At 40.3% G+C, this 23,067-nt stretch overlaps 1 protein-coding gene across 2 annotated transcripts in view; it reads left to right on the top strand.

The window, feature by feature from the left end:
- Spag16 (sperm associated antigen 16) overlaps window positions 1-23,067 on the top strand; it is an 898,261-nt gene that overhangs the window by 618,199 nt on the left and 256,995 nt on the right. For both annotated transcript variants that reach the window (NM_029160.3, NM_025728.4), the window contains one exon: window positions 15,996-16,061. In NM_029160.3, coding sequence (NP_083436.2) covers window positions 15,996-16,061 — 66 coding nt within the window. The remainder of the gene's footprint in view (window positions 1-15,995; window positions 16,062-23,067) is intronic.

Consider the following 23,067-nt stretch of genomic DNA (forward strand, 5'->3'; position numbering starts at 1 on the left):
ATACATACAAAGACTATGTGGAGATGTAGGAAGATCACGACCATGCACAGACCAAGAAAAGTTTCCTAATGAAGCCAAACTTTCTCATGCCTGGATCTTCTCATGTCTTTTGTCCTCAAGATCCATGAGGGGCTATAACTATATCAAAGAATAAAGACTACACACAATGTCTTTCAAAGCTGGTTCCACAGGATAGTCAAGTGTGGAAGGGTTGTATGGCTTGCTCTTTTGAGAAAACCCGTTTAATGCCCTGATACTTCCTGGGATGACTTTACTTGTATTGTGTTAGATGCTGAGATGGGAGTGGGCTGAGGACAGAGTGAAAACCTGTCAGCATTGACAGCACTTGCAATCCATTAGAACAGCAGAACTCTGAGAGCAGCCTTAGCAATGGGTTCACCATAGTCACCCGCTGTCCTGTTGGCTGAAATCAGAAGCTTCTTGCTGTTGGGCTTTTAAAGAGTGTTCACTAAAGCTAGCTGTCGCTGAGTAATTAGGTAGCTTTAAAGCCAGTGCTGATTGCTTACTTAAGAACAATGCTGTACAAGTTTTGCTAACTGATTGACTTTAAAGCCAACTCTGGTACTTGTCACTATGGATTTGGAACAATGTGCCTCTTCTTGGGAGAACACTGACTTTTAAAACTCTCAGTGGCCAATGAAATTAATAAGTTGACTACAGAGTAGGAAAACAAAAATTAATCTACAAGTGCGAAGTATTTTGACTTGTATAGATGTTAAATGGATCATTTTATATTAAGTCTTTCCAACTATAAGAGTATTAAAAATACTACCATTTGTCTGTGGTAGAAATTAAGAGTATAGATAAATAGATAGATAGATAGATAGATAGATAGATAGATAGATAGATAGATAGATAGATAGACAGAGATAGAGATATAGTGCATGGCATAGGGCTTATACAAATAAGAAATATTAATAGTTTTGTCATATCATTTCCAGTGCAGAAATTCCTTATCATCACTCTATTCTGTTTCTCAAAGGCAAATATACTGTGATTCTTTTACATAATAACTGAGGTAGGCATGCAAGATAGAGAGGGAAAGTGATTTTAAGGGCACAGAAGGGTCCAGAAACTGCAGAAAACATGATTTGCATTGATTGCCTCTGAGGATGACTTGATAGGGGGGACTAGATTTTTGTCAAACAATGCTTTTAACATTGATTTTATTATTGTTGTTATTGTTGTTTTTGTTATTATTATTATTATTATTTACTTTACATCCTTCTCACTGATTCCCTCCAAGTCAGCCCCTCCCACGTTCCTTCCCCCATCATCCCATCCCCTTCTCCTCTGAGTAGATGAAAGACCCTTGAGTATCCCCCGCACCCCCACCTCTGGCACATGAAGTCTCTACAGGGCATTCTTTCCTACTAAGACCAGATAAGGCAGCCCAGCTATAAGAGCATAACCCATAGATAGATTTTGGGATAGCCCTCACTCCAGTACTTCAGTGGTCACATGAAAACCAAACTGCATATCTGCTACATATGTCCTAGGTCCTACCCGTGTATGTTCTTTGGTTGGTGGTTCAGTCTCTGAGAGCCCTAAGGGTCCAGATTAGTTGAATCTGTTGGTCTTCTTGTGGAGTTCCTGTTCCTTTGGGGGTCAATAATCTTTCCCCTATTCTTTTATAAGACTTCCCAAGCTCCACTCACTGTTTAGCTGTGGGTGTCTGTATCTGTCTGACTCAGCTACAGGGTAGAGCCTCTCAGAGGACAACAACGCTAGAATCCTGTCTGTAAGCATAACAGTATCATTAATAATGTCAAGGATTACCCGTGAGATAAGTCTTCAGTTGGGCTGGTTATTGGTTGGCTATTCTCTCAGTCTCTACTCCATTTCCTCTCCCTGCATTTCTTGTAGATAGGATAAATTTTTCGGTCAAACGTTTTGTGGATGGGTTGGTGTCTCTATCACCCCACTGGAGGTCCGCCTAGCTACAGGAGATGGCCTCTTCAGGTTCCATTATCTTCAATGCTGTAAGTCACAGCTAAGACCGCCACCATTGATTCTTGGGTGCCTCCCTAATCCCAGGTCTCTATCACTTCCTGGAGGTGTCCACACCTCCCTAACCCCTGTCAGTTGTAGATTTATTCATTCTCATGGCCATCTAGCCATCTCTTCTGTTTCTCCCCACAGCTGATCCTGAACACCCCCCATTCTCCTCCCAATCCCCTCTTCCTCCCAGATCCCTCCCTCCATCTCCCTCTTATGACTATCTTATTCCCCCTTCTAATGAAATTCAAGCATCTTCACTTTTCACTTATCCATTCCTTCTTGTGTAGATTTCTTGGATCTGTAGAGTGTAATGTGGGAATTCTGTATTTTATGGCTAATATCCACTTATAAGTGAGTATATACCATGACTGTCCTTTTGGGACTGGGTTAACTCAATCAGGATAATATTCTCCACTTCCATCCTTAATATTGATTTATTAGCCAAGTGTTTCTCACAAAATATAGACAATAAAAACATTTTAGCCATATTTTTTTTACTGCAAATGGTGTGCAGAGATTTTTAGAGGGATGGAAATATTCCAGCTCCAAGTCTCAATATCACTTATTTAGATATACACGCAAGTGAAAGTAATTAAACTTAATTTCTTCAGATTTGTACATTTTGATGGCTGGAGAGACAGCTCAGTTGTTAAGAGAATATACTGATCTTACTGAAGATCCAGATTTCTGTCCTAGCACCCATTGTCAGGAAGCTCACAATAACCTGTAACTAGGATGCCAAGGGGATAGAATAGGTATATAATACATCTGACCTTCATGGGCACTTAAGGGCAAATACCCACATATACACATAATTAAATATATATATATTTAAAAGTTTTACATGTTTCACTCTATGTACTTTATGTGTCCATTTGAAAAAAGATCACTAGCATATCAAAAAGCCATTGTATAATATGGCTTGGGAGCTGCAGAGATGTCTCCGTGATGAGGCGTGTACACAGGAACCAATTTCAGTTCCCAGCACTCATGTAGGGCTTCTCGCAACTCCCTATAACTCCAGTTCAAGGAGATACAAAGTCTTCCTCAGACTCCTCAGGTACTGCATGCAACTGCAAATGCAAACATAATAAAAAGAAAACATAAGAGCCAGACATCATGGTGCACACTGTAACCCCAGCACTCAGGAGGCAGAAGAAGACAGATCTCTGAGTTCCAGACCAACAAGATCTGCAAAATGAGTAGGGCAGCCAGGGTTGTTACCAGAGAAACCCTGTTTTGAAAACCCCAAAATCAATTAGGCAATCAATCAATCAATCAATCAATCAAGTGCCATGGACCATCCTGGTTGTCCTTTCTTGGTTCTCTCTTGAAGGTAAGCCAACAGGTATGAGAGTTGGCAGAGGCAAGATATTTAAGGTTGCTGTATAATAATAAAATGTTTACCTATCTTAAGTCTAAGTCACTTTGCTGCAACTGCTGATGTGCCCGTTTGAATTCCTCTGAGGCCAGAAACTGCAGTCTCTGGAATTAGCACCTCATCCTAAACAACAGGGGAGTAACTAATGGATTAATTGCTGGAGGCTTTTTCCTCTTGTCCAGGTGCCTCTTGCTTGTCAGACTAGGGGAAAGTTTGGAGCAATAAACTTCTATTGTACCAGGAGAAGAGAGTCATTCTCACAAAAAAAAACATTTAACACAAGAAAATATGGATTAAAGTCACATAAATTTGTAAACAGATTCATGAATATACATTCTTGAATCTCCATTTGAACAAGTTGGGTCCAACTTTCATACTATCTCATAATTACATACTTACACATACACACATTCATACGTACATATGTATATTGCACAAAAGACCAAGGGCCAGTGCAGAAAGAACTCACTCATCCTGAATGAAAAATGAACTCCAATCTCTATTTCATAGAGAAAGAAAAAGTTTCTACCCTACTATTGCTAAATGAATTAAAACCAAATCTATAAGAAGAAAGATGTGTTCTCTTTAGTAAGACCAAGCATGCTTTGCTACTACAAAAAGACTTGTTCTGTCCCATGGTAAGGAGAAGCCTCCTGTTCCTTCTGCTCTCTCTGCAGCTTCCTTTTCTCCCTTCCCCTCTGCATTCTGCACATTTCTCTCTTAATTTTTTTAAGTTGCTTTATAGTTTCTAAGTTATTTCACTCTGCATTCTCCTTATCTTGCTCTCTCCTCCTGCTCTGATGCAACACTCCTTTTAGTCTCAGGGCCTTATTTTCTAAGTTCTTTTTGAGCTCAGTTCTGTCTAAAAAGTCCTCCTCAGTTCTGTTTCTTCTCTTTGTCCTCAGCACTTATACATTTTTCAGAATACATGGTCACATGGAAAAAAGTTCACTACAAGTTTTCACATAAATTCAAATCATAAATCAAATAAAAAGTTGAATGCAGAGAATGTTTACATGCATATATATCCATTATGAGTAATTATCTGGCTAAACATTCATCACCTGTGACCAGCTCTACAGGTTCCTGCAGAGTTAAAAAACATAGTTTTTATGACTTGGATATTAGTGAAGTTTTGTACAGATAAATCCAATCAATATTTTGTCTTCTGTTCTTGCACCTAGAGTAAATCATTAGTCCCCTTTTTATGACCCTTTGATTAATGGTTTTACAACCTATTGGAATGTGCTCTGAGGAGTAGGTGCCTGCTTGCTATCTCAGAAGTAATTAATTCTTAACACTTGAAGACTGACAGAGTTCTCATTGCAGTTTTGACTATCAGAAAAGAGTTTAATAATTACTATAATTTCAGGAATTCTTATAAAACCATAATTAATAACTAGGAAACCATCTATTTGACTATATAGCATCACTACAAGACAGTACATCTTCGTTTTTCTGTAGAGATATACTCAAAAGAGTGGGCAATTACCTTGTAATTGTTATATATATTTAATGATAACAGGAAAAGCATATTAATCGCAGAAGGCTTTCCTAAAATGAAATTCTCCTGGCCTTGCCTATAGGAGCAAATTCATCATAGATTTTAATTTAAAGAACACCCATCTCAGGAAGATCACCTGCTAGTTTTTAGCTTTTCCATGATGGCTCCTGACAAAAAGATAAAAATAAAATCTTCTGAAAATATATAGCCTTTGAAGTTATTGTCTACTCTTAATTTTTTCTAAGTACTGTTGGATTTCCTGACTAAATGAGTACCATTATGCTATAAATGGAAATAGATGACCCCTTATCTCTTAATACTGTTGGTTCTATTTTAAGCTGAGTTAATTTGTGGCTTTACCATAGAACTATTTTTCAAAATGTTTATAAATTTGTAGTTGTGTGTTTTGAGAGAGGGGCTCAGATTGGCCTCCTTCTCCATCTGAAGCTGAGGAGAACCTAGAACTTCTGCGTCTTCTGTTCCACCAGAAGCCTTACCCCCAAATTTGATGTCACAGATTTGGGCCACCACACAGTTTCATGTGATGCTGAGGTCTGCTCCAGGGCTTCGTGTGTGCTTAGTAAGCAACATACAAGCTTCCCTACATGCCAAGCCCCTCATTTGATTTGTTTTAATCTTGAGCTAGTTCTTTAATGAGTTATTTCTACACTCTTTTTGATTTTTCATATGACACTATTAAGAGTCCTGAGGCTTTTTTAATAATTAAAGAGAGTAGCTCAATACACAGTTTTTGTCAGGTAAGAGTAAGCTGTGCTGTGACTACATCTGGACACTATGATGTCTGTATACAGTTTCAATTCTCTGCTTTTCATAGGTGGGAGATGGAGTATCTCTGCCTATCTTCGTCAAAGCAAGGAGTAAGATAACCTCACAGCCACTATACTGTCTGGTTTTGTGTACCAACTTGACCCAAGCTAGAGTCATCAGAGAGAAAGGAGCCTCAGTTGAGGAAATGCTGTCATTTCATTATAAATCGAGCTGTAAGCCGTTTTCTCAATTACTGGTCAATGGGGATGAGCCCAGCCCATTGTGGGTGGGGCCATATCTAAGCTGGTGTTCCTGGGTTCTGAAGCAGGCTGAGCAAGCCAGGGGGAGCAAGCCAGTAAGCAGCACCCCTCTATAGCCTCTGCATCAGCTCCTGCCTCCAGGTTCCTACCCAGTTTGAGTTCATGCCTTAACTTCCTTTGGTGATGAACAGTGTACTGGCTAGTTTTGTGTCAACTTGACACAGCTGGAGTTATCACAGAGAAAGGAACTTCATTTGAGGAAATGCCTCCATGAGATCCAACTGAAAGGCATTTACTCAGTTAGTGATCAAGGGGGAAAGGCCCCTTGTGGGTGGGACCATCTCTGGGCTGGTAGTCTTGGTTCTATAAGAGAGCAGGCTGAGCAAGCCAGAGGAGGCAAGCCAGTAAAGAACATCCCTCCATGGCCTCTGCATCGGCTCCTGCTTTCTGACCTGCTTGAGTTCCAGTCCTGACTTCCTTGGTGATGAACAGCAGTATGGAAGTGTAAGCCGAATAAACCCTTTCCTCTCCAACTTGCTTCTTGGTCATGATGTTTGTGCAGGAATAGAAACCCTGACTAAGACAAATTGGTACCAGTGGAGTGGGGTATTCCTGTGACAACCTGACCATGTTTTGGGGAGGACTGTGGAAGGACTTTGGAACTTTGGGCTTGAAGATCCATCCGTTGTTAAGAGCTCTGTCAGATGTTGTGTAGGAGGTTGGAAGATAATGTTGAGAACACTGCAGAAGATGGAGCTCTGGTGTGTGAAATTTCAGAGGGAAAATTAAAGACTCTTTTCAGGGCCATTCCTGTTTTGATTGTGAAGATTCTGTAGTTCTGGTTAGCTGGGGCTGAAGAATCAGCTGTGATTAACAAGATACCAGAACTACTAAAGCAAAAACTTTGCATTACTGGGACTATTGATGCTGGTTAGCTGGAGCTAAGAAATTAGCGGTGATTAAGAAGAGACCAGCATCATTGAGGTGACATCTTCTGGGAAGTGTTTTCTGAGAGCACAGTGGCTGTGTTCCAGATATAGCCAAAGTTGTACCTTGTGCTGTGGCTGGACTTGGTAATGTGTAAGGGTCACCCAGGTGGTACTGGTTTTGAAGGCATGAAGGAGTTGAGCAGAGCAGCTGAGGCTTGGCACTATGAGAGGCCATGGAAGGCCATTGGTGAAAGTCCAGCCTCAGTTGCAATTGATGGCCCAGGACTGAAGGGGTCATGCAGTGTTTTGGAGATGCCAGTACCATGAGATGACCACCAAGAGCAGCAGCAGCAGCAGCAGTGGAGTACAGGCATCTGGAGCCTAGAGGATGACGCGTGTGCTACAAAGGGCATGGCTGGAGAAGTGACCCAAGCCCTTGGAGGAGCCCAGAAGATCGTAAGTTGGATCCCAGACATTGGACGGTTGGAGATTGACTTTTGCTTTTGATTGTGGCTGTGCCCTGATATTTTCCCTCTTGAAGGAAGAAACTGTTTTAGTGGAGCCCACAGTTAAGAGACTTTTAATTGTAAAAAGACTTTGGATTTTAAAAGAGATGGATATTTTAAAGAAATTGAAATTTTAAGAATATGTAAAGACTGTGGGACTTCTAAAGTTATTTAGATCTTGGGGATGAATAAGAATGTAAGGGTTGAGGCTTACTAGTGATGTGTTTGTATGTCAAGTTGACAAGGGGTCAATTGTACTGGCTAGTTTTGTGTCAACTTGACACAGCTGGAGTTATCACAGAGAAAGGAACTTCATTTGAGGAAATGCCTCCATGAGATCCAACTGAAAGGCATTTACTCAGTTAGTGATCAAGGGGGAAAGGCCCCTTGTGGGTGGGACCATCTCTGGGCTGGTAGTCTTGGTTCTATAAGAGAGCAGGCTGAGCAAGCCAGAGGAGGCAAGCCAGTAAAGAACATCCCTCCATGGCCTCTGCACCGGCTCCTGCTTTCTGACCTGCTTGAGTTCCAGTCCTGACTTCCTTGGTGATGAACAGCAGTATGGAAGTGTAAGCCGAATAAACCCTTTCCTCTCCAACTTGCTTCTTGGTCATGATGTTTGTGCAGGAATAGAAACCCTGACTAAGACAAACAGTGATGTGGAAGTGTAAGCTAAACAAACCCTTTCATCCCAAACTTTGCTAATTGGTTATGGTTACACTGGAGCAAAAGAAACCCTAAGTAAGAAAGCCACCATCACGAGTGCTGCTGAGGCCTGCTGAAAGGGAAAGTGATCCCTAGAGGATATTGCGCCAAAAGAAGAAAAGCGCAAATGATGAGGATGGGAGAATAGGATTGAGTCTATGTGTTGTTATTTATTCTCTAGTCATTTAATTTTCTTGCCCACTTGGGGTCTAGAGACTGTAGAGTTAGACAAAAATGGGTTACTACCTTGCCTCTGGCTTTCTTTAATCTATTGGCATGGGTTCAATGCCTGATTGCTTCTCTCTCAAACAAGACAAATAATAGCACCCATCTCACAGGACTGTGCTCTTCACACAACACTTTAGTCATAGTAAATAGTAAATCTACAGCTTCTCTTCCAGCTGAAGTCTTCTCTGTCCTACCATTGATTAAAGTGTTAAGAGTCAAGGGCAGCATCCATGTGCAAATATACTCTTGCGCTTGGACCACCTTGCAGCAAAGTGTGTGTGTGTGTGTGTGTGTGTGTGTGTGTGTGTGTGTGTGTGTGTGTGTGATGGGGTTGGGGGGAATCAGATTGTACCAATTTAATTCCTGTCATGACTGGTGGTAGTGAATGTAAATAGTAGGGAGGATGTTTTGCTTTTTGTTGTTGTTTTTTGGTTTCCATTTGAGATTCTATGTCAACTTGCTTACCCATTGAAGGGTATCTGTTTCTATTCATCAAAATCAACAAAAACTGCTTAAGCCTTGGGAATAATGCACATAATAGAGGAGATATGTTTCTTTGCTGGAGCTTCAGTGACAGCTGGAATTAACTATGAGTCATTTTACCTCATGGTGAGTTATAGCAAGGTGATTGGTTTATTGTATATTGACATCAGTTGGAAGTTGATTTTTGAAATCTCAAGAGCTTGACACAGTAGAAACTGGCTTCTCATTTACAGGCTAACCAACAGGAAGATCCCAGTTGATGGCCTGTCTCTTGCAGTTGTTCAGAAATGCAGACATTTCTGCCTTATGTTTCCCATCACCCAGGGCTTTACTCTACAAATACTAAATGGAGAAATTTGTTAAAGGATTATGTGATATACTCGAGATTTGTGTTACAATGGGATAGGCATAACTTAGTTTCATGGACAAGCTGGACCCTGTTGCTGCACCTGAGAAGAAGAGATTAATTTCATGAAACGCTATCTGCAAATGTGCGGGAATGCTGCAAGAGAATATTAGAGATGAAACATCAGGTTGTGTTTGAGTTGGAAGTGGAATAAAGATGAGGACATGTTATGTTTAGATGAAAAAACTAGAACCAGACAAGCAGAAAGTGAAGGTTGGAGTGTGTTAGAACTATTTAAATAGGAAGAACAGGAAGAACAGTGTGATAGTTTCATGTTTTAATGACTCTACTCACTTATGATTCGATATAGAGCATGCAAGAGAACAACTGCCCAAGGCTCACAATGATCTTAGCCAGCCCCACCAATAGCCGATGAGCTGTCTCTTCCATAGGATGTTGTGCTGGAATGTCTATTTCTTTTTTTTTTTTTTTTTTTTTGTATTTTTTTAAATTTTATTTTATTTTTATTAGGTATTTTCCTCGTTTACATTTTCAATGCTATCCCAAAGGTCCCCCATACCCACCCCCCCAATCCCCTACCCACCCACTCCCCCGTTTTGGCCCTGGGGTTCCCCTGTACTGGGGCATATACAGTTTGCAAGTCCAATGGGCCTCTCTTTGCAGTGATGGCCGACTAGGCCATCTTTTGATACATATGCAGCTAGAGTCAAGAGCTCCGGGGTACTGGTTAGTTCATAATGTTGGTCCACCTATAGGGTTGCAGATCCCTTTAGCTCCTTGGGTACTTTCTCTAGCTCCTCCATTGGGGGCCGTGTGACCCATCCAATAGCTGACTGTGATCATCCACTTCTGTGTTTGCTAGGCCCCGGCATAGTCTCACAAGAGACAGCTATATCTGGGTCCTTTCAGCAAAATCTTGCTAGTGTATGCAATGGTGTCAGCGTTTGGGAGCTGATTATGGGATGGATCTCTGCATATGGCAATCACTAGATGGTCCATCCTTTTGTCACAGCTCCAAATTTTGTCTCTGTAACTCCTTCAATGGGTGTTTAGTTCCCATTTCTAAGAAGGGGCATAAGTGTCCACACTTTGGTCTTCGTTCTTCTTGAATTTCATGTGTTTAGCAAATTGTATCTTATATCTTGGGTATCCTAAGTTTCTGGGCTAATATCCACTTATCAGTGAGTACATATTGTGTGAGTTCCTTTGTGTTTGGGTTACCTCACTCAAGATGATGCCCTCCAGGTCCATCCATTTGCCTAGGAATTTCATAAATTCATTTTTTAATAGCTGAGTAGTATTCCATTGTGTAAATGTACCACATTTTCTGTATCCATTCCTCTGTTGAGGGGCATCTGGGTTCTTTCCAGCATCTGGCTATTATAAATAAGGCTGCTATGAACATAGTGGAGCATGTGTCCTTCTTACCGGAATGTCTATTTCTTTTTCACCTAAAAATATGTGACCAGTTTCATCAGATTCCTTATTTTTCCTTTCCTTTTTGTACTGACTGGTTTTATGTGTCAACTTGATACAAGCTGGAGTTATCACAAAGAAAGGAGCATCCCTTGAGGAAATGCCTCCATGAGGTCCAGCTGTAATGTGTTTTCTCAATTAGTGATCAAGAGTGGGAGGGGAGACCCCCCAAGGTCCCTAGAGGATTCTCCACGCAATCTTAGGACTACCACTTTATATGCCTCAGTACCGGGGAACACAGGGCCAAGAAGTGTGAGTGGGTGGGTAGGGGAGTGGGGGGGTAGAGGGTATGGGGACTTTTGAGATAGCACTGGAAATGTAAATGAAGAAAATATCTAATGAAACATGCCTTAAAAATGCACCAGTCATGAGTGGACTAACAGGGAAGTTGCTTGCATTTCGATTTTTGGTGGCACCTAATTTTGCCATTAGAATCCTGTGACCCTGAGCCTTCCCTTATGTAACACAGGAGTGCTACTGTTTATAATGCTATTCTGAATACTTCATATGATTCAGGTAAAGATCTTAGCCTGCTGTCGGGAACACAGTAAGACTCAGTGAGTGTTCATTATTACATGATCACTCAACATGCTTTTTTCAGTTCACAATTTTGGAGTTCACAATGTAATGAAATATTCTACGATAAATCCCTAAAACAGCATGGATTTATATTTGCCTGATTGTCTTCATGTGCCCCACATGGGCACAAGTGCTTTGGAGGCCAGAAGAGGGCACTGGATCGCTGGAATTGGAGTTCCAAGCAGTTGTGAACCTCCCAGTTTAGGTGCCGAGACTTGTATTCAGGTTCTCTGCAAGAATAGCAAGGTTTCTCACCCACTGAACCATCTTTCTGTCCTAAGTGCAAATATTTGTTAAGCTCTTACTTTGTGATGGGACGTACAATACATTTCAATTCAGCCTTAGCTCACTCCTAGTTATAGAACCAAAGGTTAAGCTCTGTTACTTCAGTGTACTCAATAGGTAACTAAGCTAGGTGAGGTGAAACTATTTATTTAAGGTCAGTCTGCTATTGCATGCCAGATTCAGAAATGTAGTATCAGCATTCCCTATCTCAGGACTGCTGACAGAACCCTCTGACCACACAGCTTCTCTCTGTGGGCGAATCAGATGCCCAAACAGTGTGCATTAATCACGTGTTAGTTTTTAAAAAGGTTTTTTTTTTTTTTTTTTCCATTTTTTATTAGGTATTTAACTCATTTACATTTCCAATGCTATACCAAAAGTCCCCCATATCCACCCACCCTCACTCCCCTGCCCACCCACTCCCCCTTTTTGGCCCTGGTATTCCCCTGTACTGGGGCATATAAAGTTTGCAAGTCCAATGGGCCTCTCTTTCCAGTGATGGCCGACTAGGCCATCTTTTGATATATATGCAGCTAGAGTCAAGAGCTCCGGGGTACTGGTTAGCTCATAATGTTGTTCCACCTATAGGGTTGCAGATCCCTTTAGCTCCTTGGCTACTTTCTCTAGCTCCTCCATTGGGAGCCCTATGATCCATCCATTAGCTGACTGTGAGCATCCACTTCTGTGTTTGCTGGGCCCCGGCATAGTCTCACAAGAGACAGCTACATCTGGGTCCTTTCAATAAAATCTTGCTAGTGTATGCAATGGTGTCAGCGTTTGGATGCTGATTATGGGGTGGATCCCTGGCTATGGCAGTCTCTACATGGTCCATCCTTTCATCTCAGCTCCAAACTCCGTCTCTGTAACTCCTTCCATGGGTGTTTTGTTCCCAAATCTAAGGAGGGGCATAGTGTCCACACTTCAGTCTTCATTCTCCTTGAGTTTCATGTGTTTAGCAAATTATATCTTATATCTTGGGTATCCTAGGTTTGGGGCTAATATCCACTTATCAGTGAATACATATTGTGTGAGTTTCTTTGTGAATGTGTTACCTCACTCAGGATGATGCCCTCCAGGTCCATCCATTTGGCTAGGAATTTCATAAATTCATTCTTTTTAATAGCTGAGTAGTACTCCATTGTGTAGATGTACCACATTTTCTGTATCCATTCCTCTGTTGAGGGGCATCTAGGTTCTTTCCAGCTTCTGGCTATTATAAATAAGGCTGCTATGAACATAGTGGAGCATGTGTCCTTCTTACCTGTTGGGGCATCTTCTGGATATATGCCCAGGAGAGGTATTGCTGGATCCTCCGGTAGTACTATGTCCAGTTTTCTGAGGAACCGCCAGACTGATTTCCAGAGTGGTTGTACAAGCCTGCACTCCCACCAACAATGGAGGAGTGTTCCTCTTTCTCCACATCCTCGCCAGCATCTGCTGTCACCTGAATTTTTGATCTTAGCCATTCTGACTGGTGTGAGGTGGAATCTCAGGGTTGTTTTGATTTGCATTTCCCTGATGATTAAGGATGTTGAACATTTGTCTGGAATAACAAAAAACCTAGGATAGCAAAAAATCTTCTCAAGGATAAAAGAACTTCTGGCGGAATCACCATGCCAGACCTAAAGCTTTACTACAGAGCAATTGTGATAAAAACTGCATGGTACTGGTATAGAGACAGACAAGTAGACCAATGGAATAGAATTGAAGATCCAGAAATGAACCCACACACCTATGGTCACTTGATCTTCGACAAGGGAGCTAAAACCATCCAGTGGAAGAAAGACAGCAGTTTTTTTTTTTTTTTTTTTTTTTTTTTTTTTTTTTTTTTTTTTTTTTTACTTTTCTCAGTTCCTTTGAACAAAAACAATTTTGACAAGACTTCATCAGAGAAGTTATTCTACATTTCAACATTCCATTTTGGATATTGCTTCTGATTAAGACTGTTTGCAGATGAGAATATTAGTAACCCACATGCTCTCTCTGCCTCAAAAAGAGTAGATTTGCTTTTATCTTGGGAACAAAGCTCAATAGAAACACTTTTTAAACTTTTCTTACTTCATGAAACATTTATCTTCAAGTCAGGTTTTGTTATAGCGGCACAAACGTGTCCAGTCAGCACTTCTATTATAACTGGTACTTCCAGGCTATTCAAGAGAGCCTCAGAGACTCACCTTTGAATTAAAACTTGGCACTCAGGATTTGAATCCAGAAAAAGACATTTTTCCTACCAATTAATCAAATAATTTAGAGATTCTCAAGTTGGAAGCAGAAATGAAAAACTGTATCTGCAAAAAAATAAAAGTTTGAAGAAAAAATTTCCAACATAAAACTTCATAAGAATGTTTAACCTTCATTGTACAAGTATAATGTTATATTGCTGTATAGTTATCCTCAAAGAAAGGAGTTGAAGAGTCTATAAATAAACCCAGTAGTGATTATAACATACTCACTTATACTCAGCCTGGTTGGCTTTGTGAGTAATTTATTTCTGCTTTGGGAATCGGGATGATTTGTGTTCCTTGGCATAATTGGTTTAAAGGGCAACAGCATGAAGACGCTGCATCAGAATAACAAAGTGTGGGGAGCAGCCCCTCAGAGACTGTGAGCTCACTTCTGTGTGCTCCTTTATGAGCTTCCAGTTTATGTAGGGGATATTCTGAGTCCTGTGAACATGGAGTGGTAGCATGCGTTGATTCTGTAAAGAGACATTGAAAGTTTAAATTGCTGAGTGCAATGGTAGCCACAAGCCCTAACTGCAGCCTGTGACAAAGGGCTTCAAACATTGCCTAGTTTAGAAAAGTACAAGAATTGCCCAATAACGTGAAGGAACACCTGGGAATCTGCCTTTAATATCTTATTCTGTAGCTCTCCAGTCTTCAGTCTTTTAAGAATTGAAGGTAGTGAATGAGAAAAGACCTCCAGTCCCCTGTATCAGTCCCCAGCCAGCCATGCTGACCTTCCTTGCTCTTCTAGAAACATGGCCACACTCTCCACACCTGGGAACTTCTGCTCTGAGTTTTCACTGTAGGAGGAACACTAACTAAAGCAGATGTCTACTCTGACTCCCTATTAACTTCAGGTTTCGTGTAGATTTTACTGTTTGGTAAGGCCAAACGGGTCACTCTGCTAATCATGTTTGCCAATAGCACCTTATAGCAATAAGGGAAATTTCCCTTGTGCCCTTTGAAAGTTTGTTAAACTGAACCAATACAGATACTTTTAACAGGAGGAAAAAAACATACAAAATTATTAACCTGTCGATTTCTGATGGAAGCTAAATACCTTCTCTGTAGGTGCTAGGGCAGTCTTAGAAGACTGGCAATGGCTTTGGGAGAAATTGATTGGGCCCAAAGAACAGACAAGAGTTGACAAATGATATCAGAGCTGGAGAGCTGAGAAGAGCATGTAAGAAGAGCTTCCGTGATATGATGTCATTCCCCTTTCTTCCTGTCATTCCAGTTTAATCTTCCCTGGACAATGAGACCTTGGACAAGATCTAAGAATTATGGCATTATTTAGGGGAGCACTTCCTCACCAGATAAAAGATCTTCAGAGTAGGTCCCTCCTGCACATGGCTGTCATTTTTTGAGCCCCAATATGTATCAGTCAAATAAATGCTATCTGTAAACAAAGTCTCTGATTTTTAAACAAAATAGCTGTCTCCTCTCAGTTATGGTACAGGAACATGACAGTATGGTTCATTTTGTAACAAAGGTAGTAGGCACATCGAATTATGCCAAACAATATTGTTTATTCAGAAACTGCTTGTTGAATAAATTATTTAATGAGATTGAGATCTGAATTTAAAAATTCATAGCAAGAATCTCCCAAACAATAATCCGGTTGTAATCTTCCCTGTTTCTAAAGATGCTATTTTCCAAATATAGTCTAGATTCTTCTTTGAACGTAAGTTTCAAGATGAAAGTCTCCATGTGTACCTTCCTCACTGCAGTGTGCTATGGGTCCATCTTTCCTGAAAACATCTAAGTGGAAGCTTAGGGGTTTTCATATTTAATTTTAGTTACATTTGGAAGAGGTAAGGTATATGGATATTCATGTCTGTCTGCCACAGGTACATAAATGCTTACTGTGTAGAACACCATCATACATCTTCTACAGCATTTAATACATGTGATAACAATATAAAAACTGATCTTCCAAAATGAGAAATTCCATTCTGACCTTATAATTAAAAAAAAAAAAAAAAGTAGACCCACACCTCCAGCCTCAGCAATGATAGGGATGCTATTCGTTAAGGGAGTCACCATAGGAGCCACAGGTAAAGTTCCCTGCCAGCTCCATGGCCCAAATAGGAAGAGTAGAATTCTAGCAAAAAAACAAAAAAAACAAAAAAAAACACAGTGTGAAACATCCCATAATCCCTGCCTCCATTATTCTGAATAGTACTTGATGGTACATCTATTGTTCTATTCTGTATCATGGGAAGGAATTTTTGTAGATGAACTAAACATAAATAAACTCGTCTCTGCTTTTTCTCCTAGGGTAAATGTGAGCAGTCTCTGTATGGTCACATGCATTCTGTCAATGATGCCACCTTCACGCCTAGGGTAAGTTCAGTTCTCTCAGTGAATTTATTGGATGCTTCATAAGTCAAAATTAATTTTAATGAAAGTAATTTCTAAGGTAAAATGAATACTTCATAATGTGAGGACAACAAATGAAGAATTAACTGTAAAGAATAGAGAAATGTGTTGAAATAGAAGATAGGTACAGGGCTGGTGAGATGGCTCAGCAGGTAAGAGGACCCGACTGCTCTTCCGAAGGTCCGGAGTTCAAATCCCAGCAACCACATGGTGGCTCACAACCATCCGTAATGAGATCTGACTCCCCCTTCTGGAGTGTCTGAAGACAGCTACAGTGTACTTACATATAATAAATAATAAATAAATCTTTTAAAAAAATCCCAAAAGAAAACTACTTTTTAAAAAAAAGAAGAAGATAGGTACAGAACTTTAAAGCTCACAAATTCACACACACACACACACACACACACACACACACACACACACACACCAGTAGAATTAGAAAGGAAGAAGGCTGTAGTGTACATCGTCCTCAGAGCCTCGTGCCCAGCATAGGCTACAGAATGTTAATGAGTAGATGCTGCCCTAACTCTTTGCAGTTCTGGGGACTGAATTCAGGGTCTTGCATGCATCAGACAAATAGCCTAGATCACCTTGGTTCTTTCAATCAAAGTTCTGTAGCTCAAGATGTCTTTGAACTAATATTGAAGCTCAGACTGACCTCAAACATATGTGTGTGTGTGTGTGTGTGTGTGTGTGTGTGTGTGTGTGTGTGTGTGATTTCTTTTGCCTCCTTAAGTACCATCTTGGCTGTACAGAAGGTTTCATCTTTAAACACAAAATCTTTAATGAAAGTAAAAGTGTCAAAAGTGAAATGTAGAAAATAAAAAGCAGTGGGTGAAAAACACAGATTTTCTTCAGTTTACTACATGTAAGTGGGTAAAAGAGCATTTTATCCATGGCTAGATGTATTCAGCTAGAAGGGTGGGTTAACCATTGCTTTGAGTTGCTAAGCTAATTGACAATGTCTTTAAAGGAGCTCAGATAATCATAGGAGGATGCTTTAAGTTTGGACCTTCTCAGATGAAAGCAGTTTGACTAGACAAATGACCTCTCAAGTCCCTCAAACTCCATGATTTAATTACATCTAACATCTTAATTCATCTCTAAGCTCCCAGTAGAATGAAAACCCCCTAATTTTATATTCCTCCTTTTTTCTAATTAGCCGAAAAGGAAATCTGATAGATTGCTCACTTCGAACCTCAAAATGACAGCATAGTCAAAATGCTGCTACTACCCCTACTGATACGATTCTTTAAGAAAGAAGAAAAGAACATTCTCTAAAAATTATATCTTCTGAGGGAATGTTGAGTGCTTCAGCTGAAACTGTGCGGCTGTGCCTGTCACTCCGGAAAGTTTTAAGGATGTGTGCCACTACAATTAGATTGTAACAGATTTGTCTCTGTACGGAACAGTCCATTTAATTGACTGTAGTGAGCCAATTAGTTGAAAAATATTATATTACAAATTGGTCCTACTTACCAAGTAAAATTTTATTTCTAACAGAATAGTGAGACAGTTAAGCACCATGGGCCACATGATATAGGATATTTATGCTAAGACTTTATTAAGCCTTCTCATGCTCAAGGAAAATTAAATAGAAGCTGAAATGAAGTAATTTTATATTTCATAATTCAGGCATTTTATTTTGGTGAGCAATATCGTGGTGAAAAAAGACCCACCATTCAACATTATGACTGGCAAACGGAATAAATTTGAAAATACCCAAATTAGATTTGCTAGCCTGGCCACCCTAGCTGTTACACATTAATTGTATACATTTCAAATGGCAGAGGATATGAAATGCAGGTGTCCAAAGTCAGAGCGAGTAGCCTGTTTCTGGGTGTACACTGTGCACAGTACTAAGATGTGCCTAGACTTACTGCAACTTGATGTGCCAAGACTCCATCAGAGGCTTCCCCTTTACTGAGAAGAAGGGGAGGGTGGTGGATGGGAGGGAAAAGGAAGGTGAGAGGGGGGACTGGGAGGAGAGGAGGTGGGGAAGTATCAATTGGGGTATAAAGGAGGGAGGGAGGGAGGAAGGAAGGGAGAGAGAGGGGGGTTACTATGGTGGCTGAAAATTCTCCAGTGAAATTTTTGGGCACCTGTGTTAACTGTTTTGCAAATGCGTCTTCTGTAACACACCTGTTGAGGAGAATCAGGAGGTTGGGTTATAGAGAATACAGAGCACGGAGCCATAATGACAGTGTTAACACTTAGCATAGGTCAGGGCAGTGGTAGCAACTGTGTTATACACTGCATAGACATTCAACAAACAGATTTTAATTACATATTAGCTTTGCTAATTGATTTATGCCTCTAGAGAAGGCATTGGTGTTACACTCTAGTGAAAATTGCATTTCATTATATATGCAAGCACAGTTTTAGGAAAATTCTACAGTTTGGTATCAGTAAGCAGACAACAAAGTCTAACAGTTGACAGTTGGGGCCAATGATCTTGGAGATATTTACAGAAAGAGTTTACAGAATGCATATGGCCCTGAAAACTATTCAAATCAAATTTACTGTCATTGTTTATGAGAATTCTAATGCCTTCATTGATGACTGATTTCTCTCTTAGAAGTACATATTTATTTAAAATATATCTCCTCTTAAAGTGTTCTGTAATGAGATATTCTAAGGAAACATGAAAGTGCTTTTCTTTTCTTACTAAGTCCTTTTTATATATTTCATTGAAATGTAATCTTTTATTAAATAGTATCATTTATGGTTTTTAACTTGGCATATAGCACATAAAATAATATACAACATTTGTAGGTGATTGTTTTTTTTAAGTTACTCAGCTTCCATATATTATATCCCTACCACAGTTTCCTCTCCCTACCCTTCCCCTAGCCTCTTTCCCAACCTCCTATCTCCCCTAAGATCCACCTTCCCATCTCCCCTCAGAAAAGAGCAGGTCTCCCAGTGACATAACTAAGCACATAGACAACCCAGTAGGAAGGTGAGGGTCCTACAAGTAGGCAAAAAGAGTCAGAGACAAGCCCCCTGCTTCCAATGCTAAGATTCCCAGAACACCAAGCTACTCAGCCAAACATATATGTCGATGGATGACTTGATCTCTGTGAGTTCTCATGAGTTCTGATCAATTGATTCTGTAGGCCCTTCATCATGGTGTGTCTCTGACCCCTCTGCTTCTTCCAATTCTTTCCATCCCCACTCAGCAAGACTCCCCAAACTCCACCTTATGTTTGGCTGTGGTAACTGCATCTACTTACATATGTTGCTGGGTGAAGTCTCTCTGGTCTCTTTGATTCTGCAAGGGTCTGATCCCAGAACACTCTTCAGGCAAGATAAACTGTAGATCAAAGGTTTTGTGGCCGAGTTTGGGTCCCAATCCCTCTACTTGACACCTTGCCTGGTTATAGAAGATGCCTGGTTCAGGCTCTGGGCTACTCATTACTGAAGTATTTGCTAGGATTACTCTTGCAGATTCTGTGGAGTTTCCATTGAATTGGGTTTCCACCTCACCCGTGAAATGCCTCCAAGTTCCTGTCGTTTTTCCCAGCACTTTCTCCTTCCCTCCTCCCCTACCTGATCTCTCTTGCTCCCAACCCCACCAAATTCCAGTCCACCAGCAAATTATATTCTATTTCTCCTTTCCAGGGAGATCCTTTATCTCTACCCCCCCCCCCCACACACACACCTTAAGCTCTCTTTGTTAGCCTCTCTGGGTCTGTGAACTGCATCATGATTATCCTTGGTATTTGATGGTACTTGAGGACTATACCACTAATACCCATTTATAAGTTAGTTACATACCATGTTTCTCTTTCTGGGTCTGGATTACCTCACCCAGGATGACGATTTCTACTTTCATCCATTTGTTTGCAAATTTCACAATGTAATTGTTTATAACAGCTGAGTACTACTTCATTGTGTAATGTAGCACAGTTTCTTTTTCCATTCTTCAGTTGAGGAGCATCTAGACTGTTTCCAGTTTCTGGCTATTATGAATAATGCTACTATAGACATAGTTGAGCAAGTGTCCTTTTGGTAGAATGAAGCATCCTTTGGGAGTGGTATAGCTGAGTCTTGAAGTAGATCCATTTCCAATTTTCTGAGAAAATATCATATTGATTGTCAATGTGTCTATACAAGTTTGCACTTCCACCAGCAGTGGAGGAGTGTTACCCTTGTAGACAACCTCACCAGCAAGAGCTGTTCCTGTGCTTTTGATTTTAACCTTTCTGATAGGTATAAGATGGAATCTCAGAGTCATTTTGATTTGCATTTCCCTGATGGCTAAGGACATTGAACATTTCTTTAAGGGTATCTCAGCCATTTGAAATTCATCTTTTGAGATTTTTATTTAGATCTGTACTCCATTTTTAATTGGGTTATTTAGTTTTTTGATGTCTAGTTTCTTGAGTTCTTTATACATTTTTATATTAGCCCTGTCCTCTCTCTTTATATCTATTAAATATAATATTGAAGTTCTAGCTAGAGCAATAAGACAACTAAAGAATATAAAAGGGATATAAATTGAACAGGAAGAAGTCAAAGTATCACTATTTGCAGATGATATAACAGTAAGCATAAGTGACCCCAAATACTCTACAAGAGAACTATAGCTGATGAACACCTTCAGCAAAAGAGCTGGATGTAAAATTAACTCAAAGTAATCAGTAGCACTCCTACATACAAATGACAAATGAGATAAGTCCTTTTTATAAATCAAGGCCAGATCATCAGAGAGGAAGGACCTAGTTATTTATTTAAAATATAGGCAGAAAATATACTGTAATGAAAAATTAAGAGCAACTATGAAGCATCTTGACTTGTGTATGCCGTCTATATAGGAAACTGAGATCACCTGATATCTCCACTGGCAGCTGTTCTCCAGGACATCAACATATGATTGACTTCACAGGAATCCCTTCAGTCACTCCAATGTGCCTGCTGACTGTTTTGTACTTCTTTTATTATTTTTATTTAGTTGGTATTTATTAGACATACCAATACATGATCTTAACTCTTTGACTACAGCTAAACTCTCCCTTTTCCTTTAAGATTCCATATCTCTTTGCTGGAGAATATTTTCTGGTAGTACTTTCTGTCTGGGACAATGTAAAATTCTGAGTCTTTGTATGTCTGATAATTCTGTTATTTCCTTTATATTCCAGTGTTCAGTTTTTCTCCTAGCACTGTTCTTGCAAAAGAGACTGTTTATCATAGAACAATTGATCCTTCGTAGATAATGTTTGACCTTTCATTCTTACGTGTTCTAAGACCTCTCACACATCCTATTTGAGTTTCTACAATGCATCTACATATGGATCTGTTTGCTTTTTGCCTGTTTTCAAGAGCTGATGTGCTGTTTTAATTGCCTTCCTACAATTCACCTAAAAGTTCTGACATTGTTCTTTCTCTAAATATTATTTTCTTGTAAAGCCCTTCTAGATTTTCCTCTAGAAACATCTTTATATTTTTGCTAAAACTTATTATTCAAAATCCATAAATCTTAGTGTGTGAGTGTTCCTCCTTGGCAGCCCTTTGCCTTGTTTTTTGAAACAAAACTCTCATTTGGATCACCAATTAGGCGTGGTTCTACCTGTTCAGTGATGAGATTAGAATATATGACACCAAACTTAGCATTTTCCGTAGGTACTAAGGATCAAAAACATGTCCTTATGCATATGCTGCAAAGCTGGATGGATTACCAGTTGTACTCTGGAATCCTGGGTTCCATGGATCTCTGGTCCAGCTCAAAGTGGCCAAAGTGTTACAGCTTTCAGAAGGGAAGCCCATGCAGGGCAAGTAGCCAGGGTCTTGCCTGCCATGGTGACAATGCCAATGCTAGCTTCAGGGGAAGCAGCAGCAGGCACAGCTGGTGGCTATGACTGGCAGCAGGTGAGTGGCAGCTGTGACTGTAGAGGCAGGGAGGGTAGGGGTGAGAGCCCAACCTGCCATGTGAGCCTAAGACCCAGCGATGAATGCTTCAGGAGAGAAAATTCTTCCCCAAAGTGTTACAGCTCATTAAAACAGCCACTCGCAGATGATTCTCAGTGAAATAACTTGTGCACTTAATCTAAGTGGGTAGGAACTTTATAAACATTAAGGAGTAGGGTGGGACCCAGGGGTAGTTGCTTCCTACTAGCTCAGTCTGTGTGATGCTCTATTAGCATGGGGAAGGGCTTCAGATGTTTTACCTGCATGACTGTCACGGTCCTCTCAGTGGAGTGTTGGGGGTTATGTGTTCCAGAGCAGGTAGTTTGGCAGGGAGCTAGCCCCCATGTATACCTTACTCAATTTTGTGCTTCATGGGCTTACCAGTTCTTCATTCTGGTAGTACAGTCCATTTGCCTCACAATTAACCACCTCATCCCTGTGTTTAAATTATTTTTTTAATTCCCCACACTTTAATTTTTGTGTCTCATTTGAACTAATTTTCCCAGACCTCCCATGACTTCTATGAAACTATGTTTTGAAATATTGGGCATTATCAATTGCAGCTATGTTTTTACCCTAGCGCTTTTTGGACTCTGACTTTGCCGTGCAAAAGATAAAAATATACTTATTCAGCACAACAGAAATAACATAAATATAAGGCCACAATATGTAGTTTGTACACTAACAAAATTATAATTCTAAAATATAAAATAAATTATGTAACTACTAAAATAGATACGTTCATAGGATTTGAGGTGGTTTGAGTGTACCTGGCCCAAGTGAAGTAGCAATTGTTGCACTAGCCTTTTAGCAGGTGTGGCCTCTTTGAACTAGGTGTGTCCTTGTTTGAGGAAGTATGTCACTCTTGGAGTAGACTCTGCTGTCATATGCTCATGCTCTGTTCAGTGTGGAAGAGATGGCTTCCCCCTGGCTGCCTTCAGAAGACAGTCTTCCTGGCTGCCATTGGATCAAGATGTAGACCTCTCTGCTCCTCCACCACTACATCTGCCTGCATGCTACCATGCTTCATACCATGATGATAATGGACTACCTCTGA

The sequence above is a fragment of the Mus musculus genome, chromosome 1 (assembly GCF_000001635.26).
Source record: "Mus musculus strain C57BL/6J chromosome 1, GRCm38.p6 C57BL/6J".
Taxonomy (NCBI): Eukaryota; Metazoa; Chordata; class Mammalia; order Rodentia; family Muridae; genus Mus; species Mus musculus.